Source organism: Oncorhynchus mykiss, chromosome 15 (genome assembly GCF_057628025.1).
Source record: "Oncorhynchus mykiss isolate SJ-2025 chromosome 15, ASM5762802v1, whole genome shotgun sequence".
NCBI lineage: Eukaryota > Metazoa > Chordata > Actinopteri > Salmoniformes > Salmonidae > Oncorhynchus > Oncorhynchus mykiss.
This window is the reverse complement of record NC_143036.1, coordinates 74,845,001-74,860,469: the sequence shown is the minus strand read 5'-3', so window position 1 is coordinate 74,860,469 and position 15,469 is coordinate 74,845,001. Positions and strand designations below refer to the sequence as shown.

The 15,469-nt window shown below is 45.9% G+C and overlaps 1 protein-coding gene across 4 annotated transcripts in view; it reads right to left on the bottom strand.

Annotated features, from left to right (window-relative positions):
- Window positions 1-15,469, bottom strand: part of LOC110517131 (ELKS/Rab6-interacting/CAST family member 1) — a 538,428-nt gene that overhangs the window by 382,612 nt on the left and 140,347 nt on the right. For all 4 annotated transcript variants that reach the window (XM_090201213.1, XM_090201214.1, XM_090201216.1 and 1 more), the window contains one exon: window positions 13,328-13,495. In XM_090201213.1, the coding sequence (XP_090057339.1) occupies window positions 13,328-13,495 (168 nt within the window). The remainder of the gene's footprint in view (window positions 1-13,327; window positions 13,496-15,469) is intronic.

Here is a 15,469-nt window from a genome sequence, read left to right as displayed (position 1 = left end):
GTTGGGGCCAGGGGCCAGTCTCTCTCTCTAACCACACTCTCTTCATTATGTTGGGGCCAGGGGCCAGCCTCTCCCTCTCTAACCACACTCTCTTCATTATGTTGGGGCCAGGGGCCAGTCTCTCTCTCTAACCACACTCTCTTTATTATGTTGGGGCCAGCCTCTCTCTCTAACCACACTCTCTTCATTATGTTGGGGCCAGCCTCTCTCTCTAACCACACTCTCTTCATTATGTTGGGGCCAGGGGCCAGTCTCTCTCTCTAACCACACTCTCTTCATTATGTTGGGGCCAGGGGCCAGCCTCTCTCTCTCTAACCACACTCTCTTTATTATGTTGGGGCCAGCCTCTCTCTCTAACCACACTCTCTTCATTATGTTGGGGCCAGGGGCCAGCCTCTCTCTCTCTAACCACACTCTCTTTATTATGTTGGGGCCAGCCTCTCTCTCTAACCACACTCTCTTCATTATGTTGGGGCCAGGGGCCAGCCTCTCTCTCTCTAACCACACTCTCTTTATTATGTTGGGGCCAGCCTCTCTCTCTAACCACACTCTCTTCATTATGTTGGGGCCAGGGGCCAGCCTCTCTCTCTCTAACCACACTCTCTTCATTATGTTGGGGCCAGGGGCCAGCCTCTCTCTCTCTAACCACACCCCCTTCATTCTGCTACAGGCCCAGACTAGATAAACTCAGCAAAAAAAGAAACGTCCCTTTTTCAGGACCCTGTCTTTCAAAGATAATTTCTAAAAATCCAAATAACTTCACAGATCTTCATTGTAAAGGGTTTAAACACTGTTTCCCATGCTTGTTCAATGAACCATAAACAAGGAATGAACATGCACCTGTGGAACGGTCGTTAAGACACCGAACATCACACCTGGGGACAGGTACAGGATGGCAACAACACCTGCACAGGATCGGTACGTCCGAACATCACCCCTGCGGGACAGGTACAGGATGGCAACAACACCTGCACAGGATCGGTACGTCCGAACATCACCCCTGCGGGACAGGTACAGGATGGCAACAACAACTGCCCGAGTTTCACTCAGAACGCACAACCCTCCATCAGCGCTCAGACTGTCCGCAATAGGGTGAGAGAGGATGGACTGAGGGCTTGTAGGTCTGTTGTAAGGTAGGTCCTCACCAGACATCACCGGCAACAACGTCACCTATGGGCACAAACTCACCCTCGCTGGACCAGACAGGACTGGCAAAAAGTGCTCTTCACTGACGAGTCGCGGTTTTGTCTCACCAGGGGTGATGGTCGGTTTCGCGTTTATTGTTGAAGGAATGAGCGTTACGCCGAGGCCTGTACTCTGGAGTGGGATCGATTTGGAGGTGGAGGGTCCGTCATGGTCTGGAGTGGTGTGTCACAGCATCATCGGACTGAGCTTGTTGTCATTGCAGGCAATCTCAACGTTGTGCATTACAGGGAAGACATCCTCCTCCCTCATGTGGTACCCTTCCTGCAGGCTCATCCTGACATGACCCTCCAGCATGACAATGCCACCAGCCATACTGCTCGTTCTGTGCGTGATTTCCTGCAAGACAGGAATGTCAGTGTTCTGCCATGGTCAGTGAAGAGCCCGGATCTCAATCCCATTGGGCACGTCTGGGACCTGTTGGATCGGAAGGTGAGGGCTAGGGCCATTCCCCCCAGAAATGTCCAGGAACTTGCAGGAAGAGTGGGGTAACATCTCACAGCAGGAACTGGCAAATCTGGTGCAGTCCATGAGGAGGAGATGCACTGCAGTACTTAATGCAGCTGGTGGCCACACCAGATACTGACTGTTACTTTTGATTTTGACCCCCCACCCCTTTGTTCAGGGAGACATTATTCCATTTCTGTTAGTCACATGTCTGTGGAACTTGTTCAGTTCATGTCTCAGTTGTTGAATCTTGTTATGTTCATACAAATATTTACACATGTTAAGTTTGCTGAATATAAACGCAGTTGACTGTGAGAGGACGATTATTTTCTTGCTGAGTTTATAGTTCTCCCTGTTTAGAGTGATTTGACCTCATCACTACCTGCTCTCTAATTACCCTCCATAAAGAATAGTTCTATTAAAGACACAATCTCAATCTCTCTGTCTATGCAGTTTATTCACTTGATCTGAATCACTCACTGAGGACATGGAGTACTTTCATAACCCTGTCCTGTTCTGTTCTGTTCTGTTCTGCCCTGTTCTGTCCTGTCCTGTTCTGTTCTGTTCTGTCCTGTTCTGTACTGTCCTGTTCTGGTCTGTCCTGTTCTGTTCTGCCCTGTTCTGTTCTGCTCTGTTCTGATCTGAACCACTCACTGAGGACATGTAGTACTTTAATAACCCTGTTCTGTTCTGTTCTGTCCTGTCCTGTTCTGTTCTGCCCTGTTCTGTCCTGTCCTGTTCTGTTCTGCCCTGTCCTGTCCTGTTCTGTACTGTCCTGTTCTGTACTGTCCTGTACTGTCCTGTTCTGTTCTGTCCTGATCTGAACCACTCACTGAGGACATGTAGTACTTTAATAACCCTGTTCTGTTCTGTTCTGTCCTGATCTGTTCTGTCCTGATCTGGACCACTCACTGAGGACATGTAGTACTTTAATAACCCTGTTCTGTTCTGTTCTGTTCTGTCCTGATCTGTTCTGTCCTGATCTGGACCACTCACTGAGGACATGTAGTACTTTAATAACCCTGTCCTGTTCTGTTCTGTTCTGTCCTGTTCTGTACTGTCCTGTTCTGTTCTGTTCTGTCCTGTCCTGTTCTGTTCTGTCCTGATCTGAACCACTCACTGAGGACATGTAGTACTTTAATAACCCTGTTCTGTTCTGTTCTGTTCTGTTCTGTCCTGTTCTGTTCTGTTCTGTCCTGTCCTGTTCTGTTCTGTCCTGATCTGAACCACTCACTGAGGACATGTAGTACTTTAATAACCCTGTTCTGTTCTGTTCTGTTCTGTCCTGTTCTGTTCTGTCCTGATCTGGACCACTCACTGAGGACATGTAGTACTTTAATAACCCTGTGCTGTCCTGTTCTGTTCTGTTCTGTCCTGTTCTGTTCTGCCCTGTTCTGTTCTGTTCTGTCCTGTTCTGTACTGTCCTGTTCTGTTCTGTCCTGATCTGGACCACTCACTGAGGACATGTAGTACTTTAATAACCCTGTGCTGTCCTGTTCTGTTCTGTTCTGTCCTGTTCTGTTCTGCCCTGTTCTGTTCTGTTCTGTTCTGTACTGTCCTGTTCTGTCCTGTCCTGTACTGTCCTGTTCTGTCCTGTCCTGATCTGAACCACTCACTGAGGACATGTAGTACTTTAATAACCCTGTTCTGTACTGTCCTGTTCTGTTCTGTCCTGTTCTGTTCTGCCCTGTTCTGTTCTGTTCTGTTCTGTACTGTCCTGTTCTGTACTGTCCTGTACTGTCCTGTTCTGTTCTGTCCTGATCTGGACCACTCACTGAGGACATGTAGTACTTTCATAACCCTGTCCTGTTCTGTTCTGTTCTGTTCTACCCTGTTCTGTCCTGTCCTGTCCTGTTCTGTTCTGTTCTGTTCTGTCCTGTTCTGTCCTGTTCTGTACTGTTCTGTCCTGTTCTGTACTGTCCTGTTCTGTTCTGTTCTGTTCTGTCCTGTTCTGTTCTGCCCTGTTCTGTTCTGTTCTGTTCTGTTCTGTCCTGTTCTGTTCTGTTCTGTTCTGTCCTGTTCTGTACTGTCCTGTTCTGTACTGTTCTGTCCTGTTCTGTACTGTCCTGTTCTGTTCTGTCCTGATCTGGACCACTCACTGAGGACATGTAGTACTTTCATAACCCTGTTCTGCCCTGTTCTGTTCTGTTCTGTTCTGTTCTGTTCTGTTCTGTCCTGTTCTGTTCTGCCCTGTTCTGTTCTGTTCTGTTCTGTCCTGTTCTGTTCTGTTCTGTCCTGTTCTGTACTGTCCTGTTCTGTACTGTCCTGTACTGTCCTGTTCTGTTCTGTCCTGATCTGAACCACTCACTGAGGACATGTAGTACTTTAATAACCCTGTTCTGTTCTGTTCTGTTCTGTTCTGTCCTGTTCTGTTCTGTCCTGATCTGGACCACTCACTGAGGACATGTAGTACTTTAATAACCCTGTTCTGTTCTGTTCTGTTCTGTCCTGATCTGTTCTGTCCTGATCTGGACCACTCACTGAGGACATGTAGTACTTTAATAACCCTGTTCTGTTCTGTTCTGTCCTGTTCTGTTCTGTCCTGATCTGAACCACTCACTGAGGACATGTAGTACTTTAATAACCCTGTTCTGTTCTGTTCTGTTCTGTCCTGATCTGTTCTGTCCTGATCTGGACCACTCACTGAGGACATGTAGTACTTTAATAACCCTGTTCTGTCCTGTTCTGTCCTGTTCTGTCCTGTCCTGTCCTGTTCTGTTCTGTTCTGTTCTGTCCTGTTCTGTTCTGTTCTGTTCTGTCCTGTCCTGTCCTGTTCTGTTCTGTTCTGTTCTGTCCTGTTCTGTACTGTCCTGTTCTGTACTGTCCTGTTCTGTTCTGTCCTGATCTGAACCACTCACTGAGGACATGTAGTACTTTAATAACCCTGCCCTGTTTATTCTGTTCTGTTCTGTTCTGTCCTGTTCTGTTCTGTTCTGTTCTGTCCTGTCCTGTCCTGTTCTGTTCTGTTCTGTTCTGCCCTGTCCTGTCCTGTTCTGTTCTGTTCTGTTCTGTTCTGTCCTGTTCTGTACTGTCCTGTTCTGTACTGTCCTGTTCTGTTCTGTCCTGATCTGAACCACTCACTGAGGACATGTAGTACTTTAATAACCCTGTTCTGTTCTGTTCTGTTCTGTCCTGATCTGTTCTGTCCTGATCTGGACCACTCACTGAGGACATGTAGTACTTTAATAACCCTGTTCTGTTCTGTTCTGTCCTGATCTGTTCTGTCCTGATCTGGACCACTCACTGAGGACATGTAGTACTTTAATAACCCTGTTCTGTTCTGTTCTGTTCTGTCCTGTCCTGTCCTGTTCTGTTCTGCCCTGTTCTGTCCTGTCCTGTTCTGTTCTGTTCTGCCCTGTCCTGTCCTGTCCTGTTCTGTTCTGTCCTGTTCTGTACTGTCCTGTTCTGTTCTGTCCTGATCTGTCCTGATCTGTCCTGTCCTGTTCTGTACTGTCCTGTTCTGTTCTGTCCTGATCTGGACCACTCACTGAGGACATGTAGTACTTTAATAACCCTGCCCTGTTTGTTCTGCCCTGTTCTGTCCTGTCCTGATCTGTCCTGATCTGTCCTGATCTGTCCTGTCCTGTTCTGGGTTGGTTTCACGGTATGGGTTCATCAAGGAGTCAGTGTACAGTTCCCCAGCCAGTCTCAATGTGTTATGGCCATCAGGCCTGCTCTAGGGTTCTGTGTACACAGTGAGCTACAACAGCTACCTCAGGGATCATTATAGAAACTAAATGTTGCTTCTTCAGACAACTGGACAGGGAGTTCAGCTCTGCTGCTCTCTGGCTCTTTCAAAACAAACTGCATTGGCTTATCCCCCGGGTCACATGTTTCTCGGGGGGAGCTTTGAAAAGCTTACAGTGTGTGTGTCCTGGACAAGGCATGCTAGTAGCTAGCTAGGTCCCTGGAATCTTCATTAGAGGGGGGCAGCGTACTAGCACATTCAGCCCCAGGTGAGCTCTTCTCTGGGTTTGTCTGTCTGGCACGTCCCTATTGAAGAAAGAGGGGGAAAGGGGAGACCTAGTCAGAATGCCTTCAACTGAAATGTATCTTCCTCATTTAACCCAACCCCTCTGAATCAGAGAGGGGGGCTGCCTTAATGGACATCCACGTCATCGGCACCCAGGGAGGGAGGAGGGAGGATGGAGCTGAGCGGAGGGGTGTGTGGTTGTCTAGGGAGGGGGATAAGTGATGAGGCAGGCGTGCACACACAAATATAGATCCACACAGATATAGATCCACACAGATATAGATCCACACAGATATAGATCCACAGAGATATAGATCCACACAGATATAGATCCACAGAGATATAGATCCACACAGATATAGATCCACAGAGATATAGATCCACACAGATATAGATCCACACAGACAGATATACATCCACACAGACAGATATAGATCCACACAGATATAGATCCACAGAGATATAGATCCACACAGACAGATATAGATCCACACAGACAGATATAGATCCACACAGATATAGATCCACAGAGATATAGATCCACACAGACAGATATAGATCCACACAGACAGATATAGATCCACACAGATATAGATCCACAGAGATATAGATCCACACAGACAGATATAGATCCACACAGACAGATATAGATCCACACAGATATAGATCCACACAGACAGATATAGATACACAGAGATAGATATAGATTCACACAGATATAGATCCACACAGATATAGATCCACACAGATATATATTCACAAAGATATAGATCCACGCAGATATAGATTCACACAGACAGATATAGATTCACACAGACAGATATAGATCCACACAGACAGATATAGATCCACACAGACAGATATAGATCCAGACAGACAGATATAGATCCACGCAGACAGATATAGCTCCAAACAGATAGATATAGATCCACACAGACAGATATAGATCCACACAGATATAGATCCACACAGACAGATATAGATCCACACAGACATATACAGATCCAGACAGATATAGATCCACATAGACAGATATAGATCCAGACAGCTATAGATCCAGACAGATATAGATCCAGACAGATATAGATCCACACAGACAGATATAGATCCACACAGACAGATATAGATCCAGACAGATATACAGATATAGATCCACACAGATATAGATCCAGACAGCTATAGATCCACACAGACAGATATAGATCCAGACAGACATATAAAGATCCAGACAGATATAGATCCAGACAGATATAGATCCAGACAGATATAGATCCACACAGATATAGATCCAGACAGATATAGATCCACACAGATATAGATCCAGACAGATATAGATCCACACAGACAGATATAGATCCAGACAGACAGATATAGATCCACACAGACAGATATAGATCCACACAGATATAGAACCAGACAGATATAGATCCAGACAGATATAGATCCAGCCAGGCGGTCAGCCTGAAGGGCTGGTAGTAGTGGTTCTGTGATCTCACCAGAGCGGAGCCAACCACCTCTACATTGCTACATCTCTCCACAGACATGGCTCCCTCCCTCCCTCCCTCCATCCCTCTCTCTCCCCCTCCCTCCCTCCCTCCCTGGAGGAGAGGGCTGTCAGAAAGATGGATGTGGCCCTGCTGGGGATGGGGCGGGCTGGGATGACCCCCTGTCTCTACTCCTCCTCTCAACCCTCTCAACCCTCTCAACCAGGACCAGCCCACAGAGAGGGGAACGGCTTCAGCATACTGTAGTCCGTCTGTCCGTCCGTCCGTGTGTGTGTGTGTGTGTGTGTGTGTGTGTGTGTGTGTGTGTGTGTGTGTGTGTGTGTGCGTGTGCGTGTGCGTGTGTGTGTGTGTGTGTGTGTGTGTGTGTGTCTAGTTGGGACTGGTTCCAGTATGTATGTGTCTGTTGAAACCATTGACCCTCAGATCTGCTGCTATTACAACTCCTCTGTAGCTTCCTGATCGAACCGTGACCCACCGCAACCACACACACACACACGGATATACACACACACAGATAAACACACACACGGATAAACACACACACGGATAAACACACACACGGATATACACACACACGGATAAACACACACACGGATATACACACACACGGATAAACACACACATCACACAGACACATACACGTACACACACATGTGCAAGTGCACACACATACACAGAGTGCTACAGACCCGCGCACACACACACACACACACAAACTGACCCAAGACCCAGGAATCTTCCCCCAAAAGATTTATGTCTCTTAGCTCTCGCTGACTGACTGACGTTGAGGCCAAAGAAAGACAAGGACAGGACAGACAGGAGGTATGATGTCCTATCAGGCTCTGAGAGACTGGCTCTGCTTCCCAAAGAAAGACAAGGACAGGACAGAGAGGAGGTATGATGTCCTATCAGGCTCTGAGAGACTGGCTCTGCTTCCCAAAGAAAGACAAGGACAGGACAGAAAGGAGGTATGATGTCCTATCAGCCTCTGAGAGACTGGCTCTGCTTCCCAAAGAAAGACAAGGACAGGACAGAGAGGAGGTATGATGTCCTATCAGGCTCTGAGAGACTGGCTCTGCTTCCCAAAGAAAGACAAGGACAGGATAGAGAGGAGGTATGATGTCCTATCAGGCTCTGAGAGACTGGCTCTGCATCCCAAAGAAAGACAAGGACAGGACAGAGAGGAGGTATGATGTCCTATCAGGCTCTTAGAGACTGGCTCTGCTTCCCAAAGAAAGACCAGGACAGGACAGAGAGGAGGTATGATGTCCTATCAGGCTCTGAGAGACTGGCTCTGCTTCCCAAAGAAAGACAAGGACAGGATAGAGATGAGGTATGATGTCCTATCAGGCTCTGAGAGACTGGCTCTGCTTCCCAAAGAAAGACAAGGACAGGATAGAGATGAGGTATGATGTCCTATCAGGCTCTGAGAGACTGGCTCTGCTTCCCAAAGAAAGACAAGGACAGGACAGAGAGGAGGTATGATGTCCTATCAGGCTCTGAGAGACTGGCTCTGCTTCCCAAAGAAAGACAAGGACAGGATAGAGAGGAGGTATGATGTCCTATCAGGCTCTGAGAGACTGGCTCTGCTTCCCAAATGGCACACTATTTCCCTACATGGTGCACTACTCTTGAGCCCCATGAGCCCTGGTCAAACGAAGTGCACTAAATAAGGACTAGGGTGCCATTTGAGATACAGATGGAGAGTAAGAGCAGATTCATTTGAGGTCACATTGTTTCAGCATGATAAATGATCCATGTAATCTCATCCACCCCCAAACAGCACAACCTCCCTCTCTGCTCCTCAGCCATACTGAGACACAACCTCCCTCTCTCCTCCTCAGCCATACTGAGACACAACCTCCCTCTCTGCTCCTCAGCCATGTAATACTGCTGAGACACAACCTCCCTCTCTCCTCCTCAGCCATACTGAGACACAACCTCCCTCTCTGCTCCTCAGCCATGTAATACTGCTGAGACACAACCTCCCTCTCTCCTCCTCAGCCATACTGAGACACAACCTCCCTCTCTCCTCCTCAGCCATGTAATACTGCTGAGACACAACCTCCCTCTCTCCTCCTCAGCCATGTAATACTGCTGAGACACAACCTCCCTCTCTGCTCCTAAGCCATACTGAGACACAACCTCCCTCTCTCCTCCTCAGCCATGTAATACTGCTGAGACACAACCTCCCTCTCTGCTACTCAGCCATGTAATACTGCTGAGACACAACCTCCCTCTCTGCTCCTAAGCCATACTGAGACACAACCTCCCTCTCCCATCCTCAGCCATATAATACTGCTGAGACACAACCTCCCTCTCTGCTCCTCAGCCATACTGAGACACAACCTCCCTCTCTGCTCCTCAGCCATACTGAGACACAACCTCCCTCTCTGCTCCTCAGCCATGTAATACTGCTGAGACACAACCTCCCTCTCTCCTCCTCAGCCATACTGAGACACAACCTCCCTCTCTCCTCCTCAGCCATACTGAGACACAACCTCCCTCTCCCTTCCTCAGCCATGTAATACTGCTGAGCCGGACTTTCTCTGTGAAACCTGACATGTACACACAAACACAAACCCTTTCTCCATCTCCTCATGGAGGCACTGGTCGGTCTCATGTTCTGCTGCAGGGTCACAGAAGAACCATTCTGGGTTGGTATTCTGGCTGGTTGATGGATGGTTGATCACAGAAGAACCATTCTGGGTTGGTATTCTGGCTGGTTGATGGATGGTTGATCACAGAAGAACCATTCTGGGTTGGTATTCTGGCTGGTTGATGACTAAGTGACGATGGTTGATCACAGAAGAACCATTCTGGGTTGGTATTCTGGCTGGATTGATGACTAAGTGATGATGGTTGATCACAGAAGAACCATTCTGGGTTGGTATTCTGGCTGGTTGATGGATGGTTGATCACAGAAGAACCATTCTGGGTTGGTATTCTGGCTGGTTGATGACTAAGTGACGATGGTTGATCACAGAAGAACCATTCTGGGTTGGTATTCTGGCTGGTTGATGGATGGTTGATCACAGAAGAACCATTCTGGGTTGGTATTCTGGCTGGTTGATGGATGGTTGATCACAGAAGAACCATTCTGGGTTGGTATTCTGGCTGGATTGATGACTAAGTGACGATGGTTGATCACAGAAGAACCATTCTGGGTTGGTATTCTGGCTGGTTGATGGATGGTTGATCACAGAAGAACCATTCTGGGTTGGTATTCTGGCTGGTTGATGGATGGTTGATCACAGAAGAACCATTCTGGGTTGGTATTCTGGCTGGTTGATGGATGGTTGATCACAGAAGAACCATTCTGGGTTGGTATTCTGGCTGGTTGATGACTAAGTTACGATGGTTGATCACAGAAGAACCATTCTGGGTTGGTATTCTGGCTGGTTGATGACTAAGTTACGATGGTTGATCACAGAAGAACCATTCTGGGTTGGTATTCTGGCTGGTTGATGGATGGTTGATCACAGAAGAACCATTCTGGGTTGGTATTCTGGCTGGTTGATGGATGGTTGATCACAGAAGAACCATTCTGGGTTGGTATTCTGGCTGGATTGATGACTAAGTGATGATGGTTGATTAGAGTGAACTCTGGAGTTATCAGACACAGGACATCTGAAATGTATTCTCCAGGACAATGGGGAGAAATCATTTTCCTCTGGTCTTTTTGACGCCTGGAGAAGGCTCAAACAACATGGTCTCATACTGCCATCTAGTGGCAGTCAGGAAAAGCAATAGAGGTGAATCAATAGTTGTGAATCAATAGACCTGTGAATCATAAGAGTTGATATTCAATAGAGTTGTGAATCAATAGAGTTAAGATTCAATATAGTTGTGAATCAATAGAGTTGAGATTCAATAGAGTTGTGAGTCAATAGAGTTGTGAATCAATAGAGTTGTGAATCAATAGAGTTGTGAATCAATAGAGTTGTGATTCAATAGAGTTGTGAATGAATAGAGTTGTGAATCAATAGAGTTGTGATTCAATAGAGTTGTGAATCAATAGAGTTGTGAATCAATAGAGTTGAGATTCAATAGAGTTGTGAATCAATAGAGTTGTGAATCAATAGAGTTGTGATTCAATAGAGTTGTGAATCAACAGAAAAGATTCACTACGACAGTAAATTCACTGCGTATCCTGAGTGAAACTCAGTTGTCTGTCCAATACAGTTATGCCAAGAGGTGATTCTCCTTCAGTCACACTCTTTGTACATCCTTGAAACTTTCATAAGAGGAACAAGTTGACCAACAAAACCATCCTCCCTTTTAGTCATCTCTGACATGCCTTCCTCTGGAGGACGTTGGCCTTTCGTTCCTTCACATCCAGCATGTCCTCCTCCCCCCCTCACACACACACACACACACACACACACATATCAGACAAAATTATGAAAGATAAGAATTGTACTTTTGAATTCCGTAAAGTCAGTGTGGAAGAGGTGAACATATTATTGTTGTCTATCAACAATGACAAGCCACTGGGGGGTCTAACAATCTGGATGGAAAATTACTGAGGATACCAGCAGACGACATTGTCACTCCTATTTGCCACATCTTCAATTTAAGCGTCTTCAATTTAAGCGTGTGCCCTCAAGCCTGGAGGGAAGCTAAAGACATTCTGCTACCTAAGAAAAGTAAAGCTCCCTTTACCACCTCAAATAGCCAACCAATCAGCCGGTTACAAACCCTGAGTAAAGTTCTGGAAAAAATTGTGTTTGACCAGATACAATGTGATTTACTGTAAACAAATTGACAACAGAATTTTTGCATGCTTATAAGGAAGGAGACTCAACAAGCACAGCACTTAAACAAATGACTGATGATTAGCTGAGAGATATTGATGATAAAATTATTGTGGGGGCTGTCTTGTTAGACTTCAGTGCAGCTTTGGACATTATTGATCATAGTCTGCTACTGGAAAACCGTGTGTGTTATGGCTTTACACCCCCTGATATAATGTGGATAAAGAGTTAGCTGTCTAACAGAACACAGAGGGTGTTCTTTAATGGAAGCCTTTCAAATATAATCCAGTTAGAATCAGGAATTCCCCAGGGTAGCTGTTTAGGCCCATTGCTTTTTTAAATTTTTACTAACAACATGCCACTGGCTTTGAGCAAAGCCAGAGTTTCTATGTATGCGGATGACTCAACACTATACACGTCAGCTACTGCAGTGACTGAGATGACTGCAACACTCAACAAAGAGCTGCAGTTATTTTCAGAGTGGCTGGCAAGGAATAAGTTAGCCCTAAATAATTCTAAAACTAAAAGCATTGTATTTGGAACAAATCACTCACTCAACCCTAAACCTCAACTAAATCTTGTGATAAATAATGTGGAAATTGAGCAAGTTGAGGTGACTAAACTGCTTACAGTAACCCTGGGTTGTAAACTGTCATGGTCAAAACATATTGATGCAGTAGTAGCTAAGATGGGGAGAAGTCTGTCTATAATAAAGCCATACTCTGCCTTCTTAACAACACTATCAACAAGGCAGGTCCTACAGGCCCTAGTTTTGTCGTACCTTGACTATTGTTCAGTCGTGTGGTCAGGTGCCACAAAAAAGGACTTAGGAAAATTGCATTTGGCTCAGAACAGGGCAGCACGGCTGGCCCTTGGATGTACACAGAGAGCTAATATTAATTATATGCATGTCAATCTCTCCTGGCTGAAAGTGGAGGAGAGATTGACTTCATCACTACTTTTATTTATGAGAGGTATTGACATGTTGAATGCACCGAGCTGTCTGTCTAAACTACTGGCACACAGCTCAGACACCCACCAGAGGTCTGTCTAAACTACTGGCACACAGCTCAGACACCCATACATACGTAAAATTAGATTTAAAAAACACCTTATGGAACAGCAGGGACTGTGAAGCAACACAAACATTGGCACAGACACATGCATACACACACACACACACTCACGATAACATACGCACTATATATACACATGGTGGAGTAGGGGCCTGAGGGAACACACTGTGTTGTGAAATCTGTGAATGTATTGTAATGTATTACAGTTGTATAAACTGCCTTCATTTTGCTGGACCCCAGGAAGAGTAGCTGCTGCTTTGGCAGCTAATGGGGATCCATAATAAACCCCAGGAAGAGTAGCTGCTGCATTGGCAGCATCTAATGGGGATCCATAATAAATACACACAGCCTCCACCCGCCCCATACCTTCTTCTGCAGGACGTTGACCTTGCGCTCCTTGACCTCCAGCATGTCCTTGAGGTCGTGTACCTCTCTGCTGAGCGTCCCCTTCTCCTCAGACGTCTCCTGGATCTGGTTCGACTTCTTATTCAGCTGGGAGTCTTTCTCTTCCAGACGCAGACGCAGAGCATCCACCTGATGCGCACACGCACACATACATGCACGCACGCACACACACACACACAGACACAGACACAGACACAGACACACACACACAGTGTTAGATTAGAGATGGATCTGGTTAGACAATTTATTCAGCTGGGAATATCTCTCTTCCCGACGAAGAGCATCCACCTGACACACACATATCAGACATTATCACAAATTAAATCAAAAGGCAAATCAATGTAATACTTACAGTCCAGTCAACTTGTAAATACACTGGAATAAGCATATCAGAATAGCTGATCTCGGATATCTTGTTATGATTTAACATATCAAACTGATCCTAGATCAGCACTTGTACAGTCGTGGCCAAAAGTTTTGAGAATGACACAAATATTAATTTCCACAAAGTTTTCTGCTTCAGTGTCTTTAGATATTTCTGTCAGATGTTACTATGGAATACTGACGTATAATTACAAGCATTTCATAAGTGTCAAAGGCTTTTATTGACAATTACATGAAGTTGATGCAAAGAGTCAATATTTGCAGTGTTGACCCTTCTTTTTCAAGACCTCTGCAATCCATCCTGGCATGCTGTCAATTAACTTCTGGGCCACATCCTGACTGATGGCAGCCCATTCTTGCATAATCAATGCTTGGAGTTTGTCAGAATTTGTGGGGTTTTGTTTGTCCACCCGCCTCTTGAGGATTGACCACAAGTTCTCAATGGGATTAAGGTCTGGGGAGTTTCCTGGCCATGGACCCAAAATATCGATGTTTTGTTCCCCAACCCCACACATGAATGGTCTCAGGATGCTTTACTGTTGGCATGATACAGGACTGATGGTAGCACTCACCTTGTCTTCTCTGGACAAGCTTTTTTCCAGATGCCCCAAACAATCGGAAAGGGGATTCATCAGAGAAAATGACTTTACCCCAGTCCTCAGCAGTCCAATCCCTGTACCTTTTGCAGAATATCAGTCTGTCTCTGATGTTTTTCCTGGAGAGAAGTGGCTTCTTTCCTGCCTATCTTGACACCAGGCCATCCTCCAAAAGTCTTTGCCTCACTGTGCGTGCAGATGCACACACCTGCCTGCTGCCATTCCTGAGCAAGCTCTATACTGGTGGTGCCCCGATCCCGTAGCTGAATCAACTTTAGGAGATGGTCCTGGCGCTTGCTGGACTTTCTTGGGCGCCCTGAAGCCTTCTTCACAACAATTGAACAGCTCTCCTTGAAGTTCTTGATGATCCAATAAATGGTTGATTTAGGTGCAATCTTACTCGCAGCAATATCCTAGCCTGTGAAGCCCTTTTTATGCAAAGCAATGATGACGGCACGTGTTTCCTTGCAGGTAACCATGGTTGACAGAGGAAGAACAATGATTCCAAGCACCACCCTCCTTTTGAAGCTTCCAGTCTGTTATTCAAACTCAATCAGCATGACAGAGTGATCTCCAGCCTTGTCCTTGTCAACACTCACACCTGTGTTAACAAGATAATCACTGACATGATGTCAGCTGGGCCTTTTGTGGCAGGGCTGAAATGCAGTGGAAATGTTTTTGGTGGATTCAGTTCATTTGCATGGCAAAGAGGGACTTTGCAATTAATTGCAATCCATCTGATCACTCTTCATAACATTCTGGAGTATATGCAAATTGCCATCATACAAACTGAGGCAGCAGACTTTATAAATTAATATTTGTGTCATTCTCAAAACTTTTGGCCACGACTGTAGTCCTACTCTGAGATGCTTAGTAACTACGGGTCCAGTTCAGCTGTAAACTATGACACAACAGTGGCACCAAGAGACCATCTCCACAATACCCCTGGTAGAGTTAACACTGAACAACATACCTCTGTCTGAATGATAGTAGAGCGCTGTCAGTAGAGTTAACACTGAACAACATACCTCTGTCTGAATGATAGTAGAGCCCTGTCAGTAGAGTTAACACTGAACAACATACCTCTGAATGATAGTAGAGCCCTGTCAGTAGAGTTAACACT